This window comes from Schistocerca serialis, chromosome 1 (assembly GCF_023864345.2).
Source record: "Schistocerca serialis cubense isolate TAMUIC-IGC-003099 chromosome 1, iqSchSeri2.2, whole genome shotgun sequence".
Lineage (NCBI taxonomy): Eukaryota > Metazoa > Arthropoda > Insecta > Orthoptera > Acrididae > Schistocerca > Schistocerca serialis.
Genome location: NC_064638.1, coordinates 1,050,694,101 through 1,050,715,454, shown reverse-complemented (window position 1 = coordinate 1,050,715,454; position 21,354 = coordinate 1,050,694,101). Strand labels below are relative to the sequence as shown.

The 21,354-nt window shown below is 38.6% G+C and overlaps 1 protein-coding gene across 1 annotated transcript in view; it reads left to right on the top strand.

The window, feature by feature from the left end:
- LOC126415128 (arginine kinase) overlaps positions 1-14,431 on the top strand; it is a 37,186-nt gene extending 22,755 nt beyond the window's left edge. The window contains exons 2-6 of the mRNA XM_050083408.1: positions 5,499-5,677; positions 11,676-12,094; positions 12,426-12,560; positions 12,636-12,833; positions 13,422-14,431. Coding sequence (XP_049939365.1) covers positions 5,509-5,677; positions 11,676-12,094; positions 12,426-12,560; positions 12,636-12,833; positions 13,422-13,571 — 1,071 coding nt within the window. The 5' untranslated portion in view covers positions 5,499-5,508 and the 3' untranslated portion in view covers positions 13,572-14,431. The remainder of the gene's footprint in view (positions 1-5,498; positions 5,678-11,675; positions 12,095-12,425; positions 12,561-12,635; positions 12,834-13,421) is intronic.
- The last annotated feature ends 6,923 nt before the right edge of the window (positions 14,432-21,354 follow it).

The following is a 21,354-nucleotide window of genomic DNA, read 5'->3' as shown; positions in this document are numbered from 1 at the left end:
AGAGTCGAACGGCGTCCTGCGCCTCATTGGCTGGCTCTTCCGCCTATGGCGGGTGGCCGCTTTCATTGATTCCACTCCTGCTCGCTCGAGCGGCCGCTATTCACCCCTTTGCTGGGATTCCAGTGCCGCCTTCCGTCGTGCAGCTGAACTGCATCTAGGCGCGTCCGGTCCCCGTTTCCAGTAACTCTCTCTCATTCGGGGACGAAGAGTGCCGCTTGGCGGGCAGGAAGGCGCTCGAGACAGCGTTAATTGGCTGTGGCTGTTTGCGCAGCACGTCCGCGCTATTGTCGCTGGCGAGGAGACACTCCGCGTATCACGCGTTCCACAAGAGCGTTCCACGTGAATTAAGAGAGATAAAAGGGCTGTCGAGGGCACTCTGTTGCTGTGCCGCTCTTCTGGTTACTCTGGGAAGTCCAACCAAACGGCAAGCGAGCTTAGAACCCGCACAGAAGAGTCTCCACAGTACTCAATGATGGAAATCCGAAAAAACCATATAGGGCAGCGAGGGGCCTATAACACACGTCAGATCGATTAGCTTTCTCTACTCAAGCTAAAAGCTCGCCATATTGCTTGTAAACAGCCCCAAATTAAGTTTTCTAGACGCCTTATTTTTTACTCAAATGAGTCTTCGTCAATGAACCAAGGTCATGAAACGCAGACAGATCTAGCTCGTATTAAAAGAAAAAAGCCTCACAAATTGAACTTAAGAACTGCAAAAGGAAAAAACTGCCTCATTTACTAAATCTTAATAATGCCAAAGCAAAGGGAAAATTGCAATTCTAGGCCTTTGTCATCAGTCGTCTGACTAGTTTGATGCGGGCCACCACGAATTCCTCTCCTGTGCCAAATTTCTGATCTCGGAGTAATTTTGCAAACTACGTCCTGCAATTTCCTGGATGTATCCCAAACTCTGACTTCCTCTACAGCACCCTCTAGTTCCATGGAAGTTATCCCCTGATGTCTGTTGTCCTATCATCCTGTGCCTTCTTGTGTTTTCCGTATATTTCTTGCCTTCCACCTAATTTTCAACCTCCTTATGTAGCACCATATCCCAAATGATTCTATTCTCTTCTGTTCCGGTTTCCTCATAGTCCATGTCTCACTACCACAAAATGCTGTGTTCGAAACGTACGTTCTTACAAATTTCGGCCCCAAATTAAGGCTTATTTTTGATACTGGTGGACCTCTCTTGGCCAGGAAGGTCCTTTTTGCTAGTGTTAGTCTACGCTTTATGTCCTCGTTGCTCCGTCCATGAGTTATCTTGCTGCCTAGGTAGCAGAATTCCTTAATTTCATCTACTTCGTGATCACCAATTACGTTTCTCGGTATTTTCGTTTCTGCTACTTCTCATTATTTTTGGATTATTAGAAAGAATATCCTGGCCTTTGCCTTGGGGAAAGTAATTGACAACTCACACCAGGACAATTGGATCAGGGAAAAAACATGTCCACTTTGTCCATAGATCTCTAGCTTGTAATTAACTTTATAACTTTTTATTGTAGAAAAAGGCAAGCGGATCTGAGCGGCTCATCTCTGAACAATATAGTCTACTAAGTGTTTAATTTCCACGATACAATTACTGGGAACAAATTTTGTGAGAGTCTTTCAAAAATTTGCCTATTTTTATTGCTTTTCGTTCCTACAACATTCCCACTCTAAACAATCATTTTAAATGCTCGAAGTTGTGTGAAACTGAAGCAGCTGATACGGTTCTGAGCGCTATATTATATGCGAAAAAGAAATCTCTACACCCCGACTCAAAAACAATTTGTACACGATCTTTTCTATAGGAGGGACGGGGAGACTTGTCTTAAATTTGAGTAGTTCAAAATGTGGACTGTCCGCGTGGGCCCTGTTTCCTAGAGCAGGGTTTCCCAAACTATGGAAACTGGGGTCAGCGGAAAGTAAAAACATGCTCTGCGAAAAACTTAATATAGCGGCTTTTTTCACATTTTTCTTATTTTTTAAATTCTATTACGACTTCTATGTTAAGAATTAAAACTGTTTACTCACTCAACAAACAAGTTTTTCTATTTTTTAAATTTTATTCATTTTATTAACCTTCAAAATAAACTTGGGTGTTTCATCAAAGTACCAGGATTCAGTGTTCCGCCAGACAAATTTGGGAAGCCTCGCCATAGAGAAATATAGAAAGTGTAAATCAGTGTGACTGCAATTAAATAGAAAAAATTCCTAATTATCAAAATATTGTTTATTGCAGACCATTAGAACGTTTGATATTTTGTAACGTCAAGCACCAACGAAAAATTACCATTGAAACTGATTTAAATATCTCTGAATGATAATCTTCAGATTCGTGTTGTATAATAAACCCTCTCTATTGCATAGTCATTGTAAACGCGCTTAATGACGTGATCCGCCTTTACAGGACATTTAAATAGCGCACAGTACTCGAAATAAGCAAACTGCCGAGCAGCCCATAAAAATAATTACTTTTTGTGACGTTCCATTATGCATCGACAGAAGTTGCATCTGAGTTTTGTCAATGATTGAGATTAATTTGTCACATATCTGGGAATGTGCTTCTGTTTGTACATACTAATAAAGTTGGACGAGGCACACGAATGTTGAATTTGACATTCCAATTTTTACTAATAAATGGAAAATTTTCCCGAAAATATAGTTGGAAAAAGTAGAGGACGGACAAACTCCCCACGGTGCTAGCAGGTGGCAACAAGCTAATCTCCCCACGTGAGCGGTGCAATTGAGCAGACGCGACCTCTGAAATGAAATGCCGGCTTTCTTCTCAGTTCACCACTCGGTGAGCAGCTCTTCCCCGCCGCGAGTCGATATCTCGATGTGGACGTGATAAGTGATAAGGAGGCGTGGTGTGGCGGTCTGCGATTGGTCGAGCTGCTATCGATCGGGCGCGCAGGGGGACGAGGCACCCCCTCCGACAACGCCGTCGCGCCGCGCCTACCCGGCCAGGGTCATTGTGCTATGGGCCGGCGGGCGGTGGTGATGTGAGTGAGGGAGCATAGTCCCCTAGACTAGTAGTTTGTAGTGCCACTTTAGCTCGTTTCTTACACACTTCGACTTTTTATACGACACGGAATCATTTGTACGATAGAAACCTTTTTTTAGTAAAATAAAAAGGGGAGACTACTTTTCTTGCCCGAACGCGTGCGTGAAATTTCGGAAATGGGTGGCTGTGCGTCGAAAGATAAAAAGACTGAAGCAGCGGCGTCCGGTGCAGCGACAGCAGCGGCGTCTGCGGACTCTGGCGACGCTGGGGGCAGCAAGAACGCATCGAAGGCGACGACGCCGGCCGACGCCGCTCCCGGCGACGTGAAGGGCGGCGCCGCCCCGGACAACGAAAGGTAGGACCCGGCGCCTCGTGGTCGCCTGGCCGCGCCCGACGTATCGATTGCAAAGGGTCCTCCACTGACGCGGGCGGCAGACACGCCGGCTAGTCGAGCGCTTGGGGTAGTCCCCAACACCACCGGTAGTATAATGTAGCTGTTTTTTCCTAGAATATTCCTGTAGCCCGATGACAGATACGATGCATTTGCCCCACACTCGTTTTTTAGTGCTATTCGTACTTAAAAAATAGCTTGCTTCCAAGAGCAGACTAGTCATCCTCTTTTCAGATGCTGAGTTCCATTTAATACTTTTATACAATTTATTTTTCAACCACAAAAAAGTTACCAGCAACTGTCTGTCATGATCTTGACTGCAGTTACCCAAATAAGTTTTTGAAATATTGTTCATAAATTAAGGAATTAGAAGCGTCGTCGCACGTTTGAAGAACCCATGTGCAAAATGCCTTGTAATTATCGCAGCTTGCTTGCAGTTGCGCGTAAGTGCCCTCCAGTTACTGTTGCAGTCCCTAGAGACGGCATCTAAAATAGGGAATAAGTTCCCAAATTTCTACACGTTACAGCTCAGGAACGTTTTTGACGAAATGCAGTCAAATCTTAAATCCAGTAAGGAAGAGAACTTGTTGCAAGGGTTGGAGGCCATCTTATTGAGGACCAAGGGTGTGGTCGGGGCGTCTCCACGTGCCTGATGGCTCCAGCGTCTCGTAATTGAAAATAGGTCTTGAGGCTGGTTTCATATCTGGAATGCAAAGCGTCACGGAAAAATTGTTGTACAGTAAACATTTGTGTGTCTATCGTGTGTCACACAGATCACTGAGCATTGTTGATCATTCCAACGACTTAGCTCTCAGGCTAACTACCTGCTGACTATAAAGTTGGCAAAAAATGTTGGTTCTGGGTGTAGTGTTAAATAATCATGGCGACGTAGTTCCATTCGTATTTAGTGTAAAGGAATTTTGCAGTTCTGTAAAAATTTGATTTCGCTTTAATCTTCACTGATGGCTTCATTACAGAGTTCCATAAAATCGTTACAAATTGCAAAACTAGTGGAAGTAATTTTCTGTTAAGTAACACTGAAACATTGCCCAGATGTCGGAATATTACTGTTGCACAAATTTAAAGAATAAATAACATTAAACATATTCCTTTTAAGTGGCATTGTTTTGAGATACATATTAATTATAGCAAATAATTTAATTGCCATGTGTTACTATGGTACAATCAGACATAAATTAGTATGTGTGTAAGTTCAATGCAGTAAGTTTAATGGTAGCTCAACAACAATGGCTAGAGTTTGTGATCAAAGACTGTAATTTTCTTGTTGCTCACTGTTAGTGTTAAGGTATTTGGCGCTGTGTTGAGGTTGTGTTAAGCGAAATGAAGTGCGAATCTGTGTGTGAATGCGGTAGGAACGTTACCGGTTACTATATTAAATAAGCAGAAACTGCTTGGAGTTGTCGGTATCGCTGTTAGTAACATTTTATTATTGCAGGGCAGTTCATGTGCTAAAATGGCTGATTTTATTGAAGGGTAAGAAACGCAAGAGCACAATGAACGTAATTGTTAAGCAGCATGTTGAAACTTGACCGTGTTTTAAATTAGCGGGCTAAATGGAAATTGTTCGAAAATTGTCAGCAGCTAGAAGAATAAATTATTTTTAATATACATATGTCACTAGCCATCTCATGAATACCGTATGTTCTGATGGTGTGCTGATAAAAGTAGGAAGTATCGCCTGTTGATCTCGTCATTGGAAGTAGTTTCGAAAAGTAAATGTGCCATCATTATCTGACGATGTACAGATACATCTGACGGGTAATAATGCGCTGAGTTTATAATCATGTAATACAACTTTCGGAATTTGCTTAGATGTTATATTACAAAAATTAATTCCATGTTCAAGGAATGCCTAAAACTATCCGTACTGCCCGAAATGTAAATGACTAAACAAGAGCAGGAATCCAATGACACAAGGGTCTCTATTATGGAACCGTTGTTGGCAAAAAACCTGTATCTCGGGTTAAGCTCGATTAGTTTGTCGTCACGAATGTTTGGAAAGGGACAGCGGTGTTGCATTACTTCACTCAAACAAGTAAATATTTGTACATTATTTTGCAGTTGTAACAGTATTATTTACATTCGTTTACTCTTTTGCAGTGGGAGCAACATGGTTGATGCTGCAGTACTGGAGAAACTGGAGGCTGGCTTCAAGAAGCTGGAAGCCTCAGACAGCAAGTCTCTGCTGAAAAAGTACCTGACGAGGGAAGTATTTGACAAGCTCAAAACCAAGAAGACTCCCTCCTTTGGTTCTACACTGCTAGACTGCATTCAGTCTGGTGAGTATGGAGATCAAAATTCTCACAAGCTAAATATCAAACTTAGGTGCCAGGAGGTGGTCTTCCAGGATTGGCTAATTATATACCCCACCTTGCTGCCACTGACCTCCATGTCTGATCATGTCGCCCTTTTTCTTTCCCATAACTGATGATGGTAGTCAACAAAGAACAGTGCAGTGGTAGTGAAATGTGCAGAAAATTGTTAAATCTTCATGGATAGGCAACTCATCTGTGTGTTTCAGATTCGAAACCTTTGACATTCTCACATTCTCATTGTGCCTCCCTATTGTTTCACACCAGTCACTGCCATCTATACATTTATTTTTTTATTTACATTTTTCTGGGTGTTATCATGACTTTGCAGATGTCATGTACAAGGTAAATATATATCACAATTGTGTAGAAGTTTAATACCTGCTAACTTCAAAGGTTTACACATAATAAAATTTAAATAAATAGAAGAGCGAATACATGGTACAACTTGGGTAGTAAGTTTCTGTGAGTATTTGAAAAGGTTTTTATCTGCTTCTTACAATGTTTGTTTTTCAACAAAGGTTATTCCACGCTCAACAGTTAATAAATTGCTTCTTTCACTGCTTGCAAAAACTTGATAGCAAAATCTGGAAGGTGTTACATGCTGTCTGGTATGATTTGGTTTCTTAGTGTAGGGCAGGTGAATTTGAAAAGTTCAGAAGTATTTAAGTGAAAACAGACAATTAAAAGAAAAGACTTTAATTCTGTTTGGAATGCATAGCCATTATTTGCTCTTACAGGACATGTTTGGACAGTTTGTTGTAGAACATTGACCTGGTGATATATGGACTGTCTGTTCTTTTTAATATCTAACAATAAGAATGTGCATAGCAATTTGGAAGTCATTAAATACTAAACATTGCAAAGTGTGGGGGGTCTTGTAGCAGATATGAGTAGTGGGAATACTGAATGAACACAAAGAATGGCAGTATGAATGATAAGATTTGTGTGACCAGCAGGAGTGCCACATACTGAAAGAACAGAACTAGCACACTCTTTAAAGATAAAAACAAACTATACTCAGAATGAGTAGTTAGTGTCGAAAAGTGGTTGTAAATTACTTTTAAACTTCCACGTAGATATCACTCAAGGAGGACAAGACTGGTTAAATTATAGCACACAGAGACACATAAGCAAATACTACTCGTGCAATCCATAGATGACTGGAACAAGAAAAAAGACCTGATAACTGATAGAATGAGATGTACCTGTGCCATGCAATCTACTGTGGTCTCCAGAATATGGATGTAGATGTACAGGCTAACATTGATGAAACTATAAAATTCCTATATCAATTTTTAACAGTTTATGCTACTTTATAACAAGTGTGTCAAATGAAGTGTTAAATTTGCTCATTTTACTTACACCTTAGCAATACATTGTAAATCTGTGTATTGGTATCAGGGTATTCCAGCTGGAACATACTGTTTTGCTTGATTGTAATTGTCAGCATATTTTGGCATGTATGAACCAAGAAACACACACAGAAGTTAAGAATTGCTGTGTGCAACGGTCACTAAGCATGTGGCAGTCAGTAGGCCTATGGTAAATAAGTTAGCAGTAGAGAATATTGTTTGATGAGAAACTGATTGGTGCTTATTCTTGCACTAGGAGCAGGCAATCACAAAATATTTCAGTCTCATGAATTTGATATTTGCATATGCATCTTCTGCACTAATTTTCAGATTTTTTCCAAGCCATGAGTATCCTGCAGATGGCTATGATGAACATATTTCGTCTTTAATAGTGGTAGACACCTTTTGATGTCAAAGATGAATTCGTATGAATTTAGTACGTGATGAAGAATGTTTGCCAGCAACATGGTTTTAATTCAGTGATTTGTGAATATGGTTTAATTCTTGTCTAAGGAATAGTAGAAACAGTTTCAAATAGCTTAACATATTTGTGAATTTTATCTCCTCTGTTGTAAAATAAAATATTCTTGAAACATGAGTTTCATCAAATGTTAAGACCTTTTTGACGTGAAATTGTATGGGTGCTGTGAACTTGCTCTGTGGTTAAATATTCAGTACCAACTTCTCCATCACATGCATCGTTCTCATAAAGCTGGTGAAAGAATCATTCAGCAGCTACCCCATGTTTGCACTTGTAATTACAAATCTATGGAGTTCTTAAAGATTTCAATTTGTGCCGAACTGCCATCATTGAAGTAGGGGACATGTTGGGTGTGTTGTTAGTTCCAGTATGTAGGTGAGAGTAGTTCTCTGGTAAACATAGAATGTGTTCATCACAGTCACACAGCACTGACTTAACGCAATCTTCTATTTTATAGTACACAACCAAAGGACAAAAAGTAACTCAAATATTCTGCCAGTGAAATCCTTGTACAGATATCCTCAAATAAACATGTATAGTTTTTTTGGAAAATCCATTATAACGGAGCATGAAGCACCAGGAGTAAGTTTTGAAGTTTTTTGGGACGAGGTAGTAAACAGTCATAGACCATCTTCATTAATTTATCCAATGTATGTAAATTACTTTCAGAATCTTATAAAGGTTCCACACCCCGCAAAAAACAAAAAAAAAAGGCTGGTCATTTTCTTCAATCTGAAAACAGCAACATAGCATGCACTCCTAATTTTTCAGATTGCAAACAAGTTTCTATATGTGATTCTTTTACATCTTCAATGGTAATTAGTAGTTTTACATTTGGTGATAATTACATATACACATAGTTATGACATTCTCTACTGTTTTCGGCCAAGTTTACAAAACTTTGTGAAACCAATTTTATCTTCTGTCAATAATACTCTTGATTTCTCTACCATGTATGCAGTTGTTACAAAACATTTGAATTTTTTCTTTACCCTATGAAGTTGCTACTAACGTAAGTATTTGCAGTTTTTCTTTATTAGAAATTTGCTGAATTTCTCTTGAAGTTCTTTCGTTTAACTGTTGCAATCTGTACACTTAGCACTGCCATGTGCTCCAGGCACAATTTCCTCTCAAACATGCAGCACTTCTGATTCTCTTCGCTGGAATTTTAATGCTAAGCAATGGGACTTGGATAGAATGTATTCTGGGCACCTGTCCTGTTCTGTTAGCAATCTTAAATAGTGAAATTTCACAATTACTGGTAACACTTGCCTCCATCCCCAGCAAGTTGTATGATGGAAGAGATGTAACAGCTGTACAGGATGTTACACAAAGATTAGCATCAACAGCCTGTTTTGTGGAATCACAAGATTTTGTTGATTTGTTGTACAAAGATAATATGGTACTAGTTTGTATGAAAAATCCAAAATTAAACTTTCCTGGTCCTTCAGTTCAGAGTCACTCATTTTTAAAGTTTCAAAAACTGTGCGATTTTTGAAGTTTTACACCTTCAACTGTTTGACTTTGAGACCTATAATTTTTACCATTCTAACTTTCTTAAAAGCTTCGAAAACATTTATTGCTTTACCGAATCCATAAAAATGCATAATTTTCCCGAACCAACATTTTGTGTAAATTCTTAAACCTTTGTAAAAAAATTGTTACTAATATACCAATTGTTAAAGTGTGCACCAAATTGCAGAGGAAAAACATTACCCGTTTTACTGGTAAGCTCAGGATTCAGTGCCAGTCTGTAGGACTTTTGAGCTAGTAATAAGTTGTAATGGAAACTTAAAATTGCAAAAAAAAAAAACACATAAAACTGTTCTTTTATTTGGTGACAATTTATTACATAATTAGAGACTATAAATTCAGATTTTGCTTCCCCATGTTTTCTGCAAATATACTAAAAATCATTGTTTACAAAAAGGCTAGAATGTTACTTAGTTTGTACATTTATCTTAATATGGCATGCTTTTGTATGTTTTTTAAAATGATAAATCAAAGTGTGCTCAATTGGTATACAGTAATTACATTTTAATTATTGTTCCATGAACCAGCCTGCAAACCATGTGCAGCAGGCACTGCAGATTGCAGTAAAATAACAATAAAAATATGTTCCTGTGGGAATAACATTGTGGAATTTGGCACTGACATAAACCAACTGTTTGATGAACATACATTTTTCTCAACACAAATTTCAGATTTTGGAATTTGAAGAATAAAAATTGTTTGAGAAAATTCAGCATTTTTATGACTATGGTAGTCACATTTTAATGCTTATAAGAAATTGAAATAATAGTACTGATTTGAGGTATATTTGTTAGTTTTTGAGGTGCAGCAAGTCACACAATTTTGGAGACTTTAAAAATTATTTGCTCAAAGATAATGTCCATAAAATCTTTGATTTTGTATACTTTTTTATTTTGATAGGTAGAATAAAATGACAATAATTATAAGATTTTACAAGGGTTAAAATACTTACTATTGTTTGGTGTAAAATAAATGACCCATGTATATTAAATCAATCTCTTTGTTACTACCACTTTTCTGCTGACAGATGACACCTAGGACACTGATTTTCCACAGTAATTGCTAAATTAAGTGGATTTGTTGCAGAAAGAGTGGATGATTTGAACTGTTTCTGAACACTAACCAGTCAAAGAAGGTTTATGAAGGATCTGTATGGAGAAACAGAGCAACATAACCACTCCATGTTATTGCCAACACTGTTAGGAAAACAAATTAGATTTATATATAGTAAAAAATGTGTAACATACTGATCACATGGCCTGCCATCTGCATACTGCTGAAAAAGTATGAGACCTAGAAAGAAAGAACACTCTTACAATTTTTTTTCTGTTGAAAATTATAATAGACATTATGTGAAACAAAATGATTATGGTTGAAGTTTGATTCAGGTGAAAAATTCCTGAAATTTCAAAAAATTCCTTAAAAACGAAGTTTAGTCACACATTAAAAATTATTTGTATGTTTGCAGGATTCCAGAATTTTAACGATTGTATGTTACAGTTGATTGCAGTCTTTACAGTGACACTAATTGAATAATGAAGTTGGTGGTCACAAGCTTCTAAGCCACCTCTCAATGCTAGTTTGTGAAAAGTGACCAACATTCCAAAATGGCCTCCTAACTGCAGTTTTCTTAAAATCTGTAAAAACATTTTAACCTTCTCTCAGTATGTACTTTTTGCACTATATTGTCAGAAACATCTGTGAAATGAGAGTAAAGACCACTGGGTGATTTGATGTGAAATCGGACTGATTGAGTTAGAGTAGAGATCTTAGATATGTGTGGCAGCAAAACAGCATTTCTGTAAAATTAGCATGTAAGCAGCACATTATAGCCTGAAATGATTCATTTAGGGGATATAGTTAAGAGAACAGTGTGTTAAAAGTGTATCAAAGAAAATAAGACAATCCCCAGATATAACAGCACAATCTACGAAACTTCCTGGCGGATTAAAACTGTGTGGTGGACCAAGACTCGAACTAGAGACCTTTGCATTTCTACCATCTGAGCTACCCAAGCAGGACTCACGCCTTGTCCTCACAGCTTTACTTCCGCCAGTACCTCGTCTCCTACTTTCCAAACTTCACAGAAGCTCTTCTACGAACCTTGCAGAACTAGCACTCCTGGAAGAAAGGATATTATAGAGACATAGCTTAGCCACAGCCTGGCGAAAGGCAAAGGTCCCGAGTTAGTCTCAGTCTGGCACACAGTTTTAATCTGCCAAGAAGTTTTATATCAGTGCACACTCTGCTGCAGAGTGAAAAACTCATTCTAGCACAATCTACATTTTTAAAGATATTAAATATGAAAAGTTCAGCTATAAGAATTTCAGTTAACAGTGAATGAGTTATCTTAAAACAATGAAAGGAAGAGCGTTTGAATTGCAGAATTGTGTGTATGACAGTTACTCATAGCATTTTTCTTAGTTTAAAGTCGTATTCCGTTGTATCTTTGGGAAAGGAACAACTTACTGTTAATAAAGTGAGAAACTTTGAACTGTGAATAAATCATGTTTAAAGTTAATTGCATAAGTAGCATTAAAGTGTCAGCTGTGGATATTAAACCATAAAGAAGTTTAATGGACTTTTCTGTTCCCAGGTCTCGAGAATCATGACTCTGGTGTTGGTATCTATGCTCCTGATGCAGAGGCATACACCGTTTTTGCTGACCTGTTTGACCCCATCATTGAGGACTACCATGGTGGCTTCAAGAAGACTGATAAGCACCCACCGAAGAACTTCGGTGATGTCGACACGTTGGCCAACCTGGACCCCAACGGTGAATACGTCATTTCCACCCGTGTCCGCTGTGGTCGCTCCATGCAGGGCTACCCATTTAACCCTTGCTTGACAGAGGCACAGTACAAAGAAATGGAGCAGAAAGTTTCCACCACACTGTCTAGTTTGGAGGGTGAGCTCAAGGGTCAGTTCTACCCTCTGACTGGCATGAGCAAGGAAGTGCAACAGAAGCTCATTGATGACCATTTCCTGTTCAAGGAGGGTGACAGGTTCCTGCAGGTGAGCAACTGGAGTTTTATGTGGTTATTTTTTTAATCTTTTCATAAATACTTCAAAAGCATCATATTCTGAATGTGGTATCAGTGGTGAAAAATAATCTAGTTGTCCTATATAAGCTTTATGTGACTGGAATTGAATTACATTTGTCAAATTTGCAAAATTCCCCTATTTTAATGAGACGTCATTTTGATAACACCATTTCAATTCATTTGCACAGCTCTGAGTTAATCTCAGATTTTTTAACACTTCATAAAATGTTTGCCATAGGTGAAATTTGGAGTAATCCTTTGCTTCATTGTGAATAATAATAATAATAATAAATTTGTTATAGGCTGCCAATGCATGCAGATATTGGCCCAGTGGTCGTGGTATTTACCACAATGACAACAAGACCTTCTTGGTTTGGTGCAATGAGGAAGATCACCTCCGAATCATCTCTATGCAGCCTGGTGGCGACTTGGGACAGGTTTGTCAAATACAGTGAAAAACTCTAAGATAAATGTGTTGTGAAAAAGTGACTAACTTTTCTTGTGAATTTCAGGTTTACCGTCGTCTTGTACATGCTGTGAATGAAATTGAGAAGCGCATTCCTTTCTCACATGATGACCGTCTGGGTTTCCTCACATTCTGCCCCACCAACCTGGGAACAACGCTTCGTGCCTCTGTCCACATAAAGCTCCCAAAGCTTGCAGCTGACAGGACAAAGCTGGAGGAAGTTGCTGGAAAATTTAACCTCCAGGTAAGGAATGTGTGTGTTTCTAGGAGGTTGCTTGCAGAATTCCAAAAATATATAAAGGGTTACAGGGGCTGCATTATGTGGAAGCAGTATGACAGTAAGTGCTTAAAAAAAAGGGCATCTAGTGGCTCACAAATGCAGGCACCTTTAAATTTTTTATGCACTGCCTGATCAGAATAAAATTAACCAATGCATAGAATGGAAGCTAACTGACCTGTGGTAAATTTTAAAATGCATGCTTCCTTATCAGAAGCTGCATGGTTTATCACAAACATCCTTAAATTGCTCACCTAGAGCTGTTTTGTGGTGTGAGCTGTTAACTTTGTGGTGCTTTCACAAGTTGTGCACCTCTGGAAACCTAAATCAGAAAAATACTTGGCAAGCATCTATTGCACCATTGAGTCTTTTAGCTGTTTTGAGATGTTCTAGTATAGCTTGACAACTTATTTGACTTCTGTACTTTGTGCATACTCAGGGCCTGTTTAAGATTGTTACTGTCTGCAGAACATCTGGCCCATTATGGCACACAAGAAAAGATTTTCTTCTGGAAATTTGGATAGACTCTAATAAAAAAAAATTATCCTTTCACAGGTCCGTGGAACACGTGGTGAGCACACAGAGGCTGAGGGTGGCGTGTATGACATTTCTAACAAGAGGCGCATGGGTCTAACAGAGTATGATGCTGTGAAGGAAATGAATGATGGCATCCTGGAGCTCATTAAGATTGAAGGCTCTCTGTAAACATTTGTGGACCAACTAATCGCTACAGAAAAATATTTTACATCCACTCTGCTTCCCATGTACCCATACTAAAGGACGTGTCTACAGCTCAGTGCTGTTTGTCAGTACATTTACATTTCCTTAATCTTAAGAAATCAATCTTCCCATACTTCATACAATCATAAGACTGGTATGGGAAGTAGAAATGTTGGTCATCAGTATTTTGTAAATTGTTGTATGGTATTATAATTTATAATTGCTGCTGTTAGAAATGATTTTCCTGTATAATGCTGTATTGATAATTTAGTTAAGATACTCATGCTGTATTCTCATTTGCAAGTTTGTCTGCAAATAATGAACGCACACATTGGAAATGAACACTACAGTGATGATACTATTAAATATATCTCATTTAACAGTGGTTTGTCACAGTTCTGAGTCTTTGAGTTGTAATAAATACACATAGAAAGGCTTTAGATAAGCTGTTGCTTATGCCTTATAGTAAAAGGGAGTAAGAGGTTGAATGATGTTTAACCACAGTAAAAACATATTAGCTGTAACAGCAGTTTTGAATAAATAATAGATTATAGTTCACTAGGGGTGAAATTCATCCTTTACAGTAAAGTGTTTCTGCTCCCTCTTGGCTCATGTAATGTGTTCACCACATGATATATTTTAGCCACTAAGGGCTTGTTTGAAAATTTCAGCCGAGTGTAATGCTTCTAGTCCTTATGAAAGTAATATATTTTTGCCATTCATTAAACAAACCAAAAGCTGTAATGAAAGACATGTTTGCACAAAAATTACCATTCCCAAAACAAAACAGCTGGTGCAATTCCACTGTTCAGTGAACAAATATGAATAAAGTCGTTGCTACAAAATATTTCTGTACCTATTTAGACCTTGCTTCATGTAACCCACATTCTCCCCTGTTAAATTTTTCATCAGGTTAGCTTGTGGCTCTTTATTTTTTATTTTTAATGTTTGATGCACAGTACATCACCTTAGGGTTGATATGAACAAAACAATATGTTTTGGGAAAGTAAGGACTAAATATGAACAACTACAATGCAGATGGCATGTGAGACTGTACTATTGCATGTAATGTTCTGTCTCATTGAATATATTTATCACAGTTTTGTTGTTCAGATGAGCTACAACTATTGATTTTTAGCTCAATTGTAGTTTGACTGTTGCTGTGTAAATTTCTCTGATTGTCTCCTCTGAATAGTGCAGTCTGGAGCACTGCTGGAAGTAATGTTGCTCAACACAGTATCCAAGTCTTTGAAGTAAATATGAGGAGGTCTTTCAGAGACATTTGCCAAATATTCTTAGAGCACTCTTATTAATAAATCTTTAATGCCAGAACATTACTACTCTCTCCAGGTCAGACAGTAGAGTCAAATTTAAGATATTCCACTTTTTCTTCATGGATCACTTCCACCATTGTTAATCTGGGGCATTGATTCAGGGATTTCCGCACTGCCTCAGTGTGGGATAATGTTGTGTGGAATATGTATGAATGCCCACCCCAAAGAGAGCTACACAAGACTTTTGATGGAATTGAAGTACTCTATAACAATCAAATATATCAAGGAATCACTCTGGGTTGCATCTGGCTTTCAAACAGTTCACATTATCTGAGAAATGTGTTTTAAGAATGAAAGTACTTTGCAAGATTGCCAGAAGCTGTTGGGGTGTATATGCCAGTACTTTAGTCCTGCACTAACTCTTGTGTATTCTGCTGGTGGATATTGATCTCATGTGTGGGGAAAAGTGCCTACACAACACTGTAGCTTAATGAAGCCAGGAGTACCGACACTGTTAGCTCTACTTCCATTCAGTTGTTACCTATCTCGGCTAGTGCTGCTCTAAAAGATCCACAGAGGAAATCAGCTAAGGTAAACTTGAACAAGATCAGTTCTCAAAAGAACTCTCCTTTACATGATGCCCTACAAGATAACCAACTCATCTGAAATCACATAAAGCACCCTGGCTTCTTTTGATGTGACCACCAGTGGGCTAAAACACTGGAATGAACATCCACCCAACAATGCACCCCTGGTTCAAGATCTAACAAAGAAGATTGCTGGATTCCAACTACTGTGCCAAACATAGTCAAAGCTAAAACACATTACGATCGCTCAAGAGGTGTGGGTACACCTTGAAGTGGGGGCTTCCATTCACCTGCGGACTGCAGAGTGAAGTAACAAATAAATTATTAGTGTGTCTACTTAGAGCATTTGATAGCACATGCATTCACAAAAAAAATATGGACTACAGGTTGCCAAGCCATAGTTTCCACTTCTGACTCACTACTTTGCCTACCCCATTGGGATCTTCTTCAGGTGACTATGCTATCAAAAGGTCACAACCTGTATAAAAGCAAGTTTCCACACTCCATAGGAAAGGAAATTACTTGGTAATGTTTCTGGGCTTTCACAGTAATGCAAGGAAGATGCGGAGTTCAGTACCACCAATAACCTTTTGCAGTTGAAGGCTGTTTACAAAACTGCCATGGTTTTTTCTCTCCATGCAGAATGTAGACTTTCTACTTTCATTCATTTTATATTTCTTAATATTTACAAACACAAATTTCAACCCGATCCAACTTTCTTAAAGAGGACATTAAATTTCACTTGCAAGCCTTAAAAAGCAGATTCTTTACTGTTGCAATAAGTAATTGATAGAAGTACATTTTTAGGTGGCCTGCAGTATCAGTGATAAGTAACATTTTCAGCAAAACATACATCACATCTTCTTGTCCTACAAATCTGTGCAGTATGTGAATAATTTAGGACATTTCACTGGTTGCACTACATAGCACTCAAATTTCTTGTTAGAACTACATGTACCACAAGCAAAGGAAGTTTTCAACTAACTGAATCTTTTTATTATCTACTGTAATTGACAGTACTGAGCAGTTTATATATAGTAGATCCAAAAGAAAGTAAAACATAGTCAGTAGGAAAAATTGTAATATAATTAATCAAAACGTAACAAAGAGAAGGGAACTGAAGACTTGCAGAATGTTAACCATAAAGTGGATTCTATAAATGACTAAATGAAAAGGTATTACACTTAACAGATGGAGAAAAGTCTGGGAAACCATTCCCTCCCCCCCTCTTCAGAAGGGGGGAGGGAGGGGTTGAGAAATGGTATCTGCTATCCAGAAGCAGTTAATTCAGCATCTGTACTTCTTTCAAGGGTAATTCTCATATTAATTAGACATGCACTAAAATAATTAAATGCTAACACTGGACATAATTGGATGATCTAAAATGTTAGATGTGGCAGGGACTGCAGTTAACATGTCAGTGATGGTGGGGATTAAACAATACCAGAAGTGATTAAGCAATATAAACAGCAGGAGCCATTCCTAAGCTGTGCAGTTGTAGAGAAAGTTGTCATTCCTACATTGCGAGGTGCCGCTTCAATGTTGAAAACGATCCAAAACTCACATTGAGGGGTATGTGATCGGTTGTATAGACACCCTAAGTGTGTATAATCATCCTCGTGATCAATTTAGATTGTCATGCCAACAAAATTTGGTTCTTACAGGTGACTTGCCATCAGGAGGAGGAAGTTGGAGCTGTAGTAATATTTAACTGTGAACATAATGGGGCAGTTGTTTTCACTTAAAGATGATTAAGTCAGGACATACCAGGATTTGGATATATAATTTTACTACTATACAAAAATAAGTATCAAAATTGAAATCTAAGAACTAACTGTTCACAATTCAGAGAAAGTGATTTATTTTAATTTCTGTAACTGAAACATTAATGAAATGAGATGATCCTTTAATGTGCCTCAATTGCCTAGTGCAAGTTGTCACACGTTACTTCAGTAACTTGCATGTCCCTAATGTACTCCAGTTATCTGACTCCGGAAAGATGACCTACAGTTTAATGCGGAATCTGAACTACAAGTTGTTTCTGGTGACTTTTCACGTCATTGAGAGGTGAAAATGAAAACGGAAAAATCCATGGTCCAACTGAGATTTGATCCTGCAACCTCCCAGCTTCCAGGCATGCACTTTACGACTAGATCACAGTCCTGACAATTTGATAATACTGGAGCCTGAACATGGCGATGGGCTGTGATTTCCTACATTTCGATCTTTAAAGAACTTCGTTATTTACAAATTATGCACTAGTTAATTACAATCATTAGATCTCCACATGTATGTTACACACAAAATATGTACAAAATGTCCTGTTATATACTTTATAATGACAATTTTACAGCTGAAAATGTCATCTATGCTATGTACTAGTTACAAATTATTATAACTCAAAGGGTATTTTACACGCACCATGAGTAGAGTCTTCTTCAGACACTGTTGATATAATCTATGTAAGACCTGCTCAGTCACCCAGGAATTATTCTTCCAGTTCCTCAGTTGCTGTTTCAAAGTCTGTGTCCATTCTTCTTCTTCCCTTCTTCTTCTTCTTCAAGAAAATCATCCTCCCTAAATTCTCCATTGCCTGTGTATTTATCATCATCTTCAAGCAAATTACCCGTTATGTTAATGCTGAAATCAAAACTCTGCAACATTCATGATGTGTAAATTTCAGTAGCAAAAGACAAGATTTAGCACTGAAGAGGACCATTGTGATATAAACCAACACTCTTCTAATTGTGACTGCTTGATATTTCACTTAAGATGTGATAATCAGATAAATTCTAAGCTATAAAAAATATGGCCACTATTAGAAAAAAGGCACTCGATTACTAAATATTTGTGACAAGAGCAAACCAATGGAGTCGGGCAATAAACATTCAGCCATTTTTAACAATGTTTGCCATGAAGGTACTCGAGCATTTGTTACTTATGTCCTGATTGGCAGTAACTGCTGCAGACAAAACCTGCAGTTTCACTGTCGGCTATTGCAAATTGAACTACAGTGCAACAAATCACTTACCACTTCAGCTGTGAGCAATAACAACTGATGAGGAGCCACACCATTTGAAACAATCTTGTCTTAAAGTTATACAGATGACACCATCATGGAGATGTCAAAGTAATGACTCAAATCATCTACAGTGTCCCAATGTGTGTAGTTTAGAAACACTTAACAGAAAACAGTTTTCACACTAGCTTTTATGCCCTTGTTCTTTTTGTAGTAAAACTATACACAAACACTTAAATGTACAATCCCACAGCTGCAGTGAGGCTGATTAGTGATTATTAAAAGCAGTTGCCTGCACTGATGAAGGCAGGGAGGGTATTGTGGGAAAGAATGAGGCATGTCTTCCGATAGATGTCTCAGTGACTGCACAAAAGGAAAGGAAGTCAGAGGGTAAAGCATATAAGTATATAGAGTGAGTGAGAGAGGGGGGGGGGGGGGGGGGGGGGGGAGTGCAGAGACCAGAGAAAGGTGGAGATGAAGAGGGAGACAAAGATGGGGTGAAAAGGGGAGGGGGAAGAGAGGGTCTCCATTTCGAGCAGGGAAGGGGGGAGGCACAAGGCAGTACACGACCTGGATGGGAAAAGAATGTTGTGGACAGAAGAGAAAGGCAAGGAGAGACAGTGGAAAATAGGTTAGTGGAGACTTAGTCCAGAACGATTGCAAGAGTGCAGGATATGCTGGAAAGAGAATTCCCACCTGTGTAGTTCAGAGAAACTAGTGTTGGAAAGGCGTATCCAAATTGCTCACATAGCGAAGCAGCTCTTGAAGTAATCTGTGTTGTGCTGAGCAGCATGTTCAACAACTGGATGATCAAGTTTGTGGGTCACCACAGTGGGGCAATGCCGATTCCCCCTTGCCATGTGGGCATTCTCCTCTCTCTCTCTCTCTCTCTCTCTCTCTCTCTCTCTCTCTCTCTCTCTCTCCACACACACAAATAAACACTTCTCTCTTTGTCCCCTCTCTGTCTCTCTCTCATCTCCTTTTTTCCCCTCCCTCCATCTTCCCCTCTCTAAATCCTACTTATGCTTTAAACTCTGCAAGCTCTCATTATTTGTCATAAAATATACCTACCTTTATCCTGCTGTTCCCTCCTTGCATCATGCATTCTTCGCCACACTCTCCCCATGTCCATCAGCCAAAGCAACTGCTTTCAATAATCAATTGTCAACAATCAGTCCCACTGCAGTTGTGGGAGTGTACATTTGGATGTTGTATGGCTGTGTTTGTGAATATGGAAAAGACTAAGAGCTGGAAAGTTAATGGGAATACTAATTTTTGGTATGTGTTTCTATGCTCCACACACTAGTTTACTACAGGTGATCAGTTGCCTTTCCCTTATGCTATGTGTAGCTCACTCATGAATTTCCATTGTTGTTGACCACTGCAATCACTGCTTGAAACACTGTAAAGATTTCTCGACTGATCAGTGACGCTACATGCTAATGGTATAAAAAATAGCGTGAGGTGATATATCCTGCTTGTCACTAAGGCAACATTTAGGCTGGTGGTGGAGGTATTCTTGCTCGGAGGACACTTACAAAGGGGGGCAATGTGTACCTTATTCACCTGCAATTTCCTCTCATTGGCAGACTACACAGGAACCTACTATTCAATCATGTGCTTCCGATTGCTCACTTAACAGTAATCTGCAGCCAATCTGTATGTTTAACAAGACAATACACCCTGTACCAATCCTTAACTGTAAAAAGAATGGTTTGGACTCCATAACATGAAGTTGCTTGTGTGGTCATCCAAGTCATCTGACCTCAGTCTCATTGAATATATCTGGGATGTCAATTTGGAAATACTTTCACCAGCCTCCTTCAGTCGTGTGTGGTAGTTGAGTGGTAATGGATAAAGATGGATCATCAATACTTTTTGTGTCTTGTGGAGTCCTTGCCACAATGTGTCACTGCTGTCATCTCGGTTAAGGGGTTCTGCAGACTACTACGTAGGTCTCTAACTCAATTGTTCATGGGAGTTTGGATGTGCTGCTAGCTCAGTTGGTGAATGGACTGAGGCAATATCTTATCCAGAGTGAAAAAAATATTTAAATGACGTGTTTTATGTCCCAGGTGATTTTTTTCCCTTGAGATGAATGACTATGTAGACATCTACCTTTCTTTGTCAACACATAACCCATCTTGTTCATTTGTAGGTCCTCCTCCATGATGGAAACTATGGAACACAATGAAGGATTGAATAATCTAATATGCAGTTCATTTGAGTGGTGGCCATACTGACAACAACCTTACAATACAGTTACTGTCTAATAAGTTCTGTTGCTATTATCCAATCTCAACTGAGTAACATTCATAAGTACTGGTATTATACTAGATGGAAAAGTGTTTACTATCTCCATTAGTCAGCCGTGCCATGGCACAGAGACAAATGAAATGCAGTGTGGCATGAAATGATCCATCATTTGTTTCTGTAAAAATGTAAAATAAAACATGTTAACAATATACCTGATGATTATGTATGGCTTATAGTGTATTTAGTACGACCACCACCATGTCTACGAACTACTTTAACACAAACTCTCATGTTTTGAATTACTCACTGACACATATCCTTGGCTACCTTGTTGCATCCCTCAATTATCAGAAATCACAGTTTCATCACAGTACAAGGATGTTGAGGGAAAATCATTTCCTTTAGAAAAACCCACAGAAAAAAAAAAACATTGGTTCAAATTAGGACTGTTTGAGAGCTAGTTTTACTTACACACACAAAACAATTAGATAATCTGTCTGAAATGATATCTGCCTTAAATGTTCCATGCAAGAAGTCTAAGGACAGCATTAGGTGTGTGTGGTTTGGCCCCGTCCTACATGAGCCACTGGTTTTCCAATTGAAACTCTTTTGCAGGAAGACGAGGAACAAAA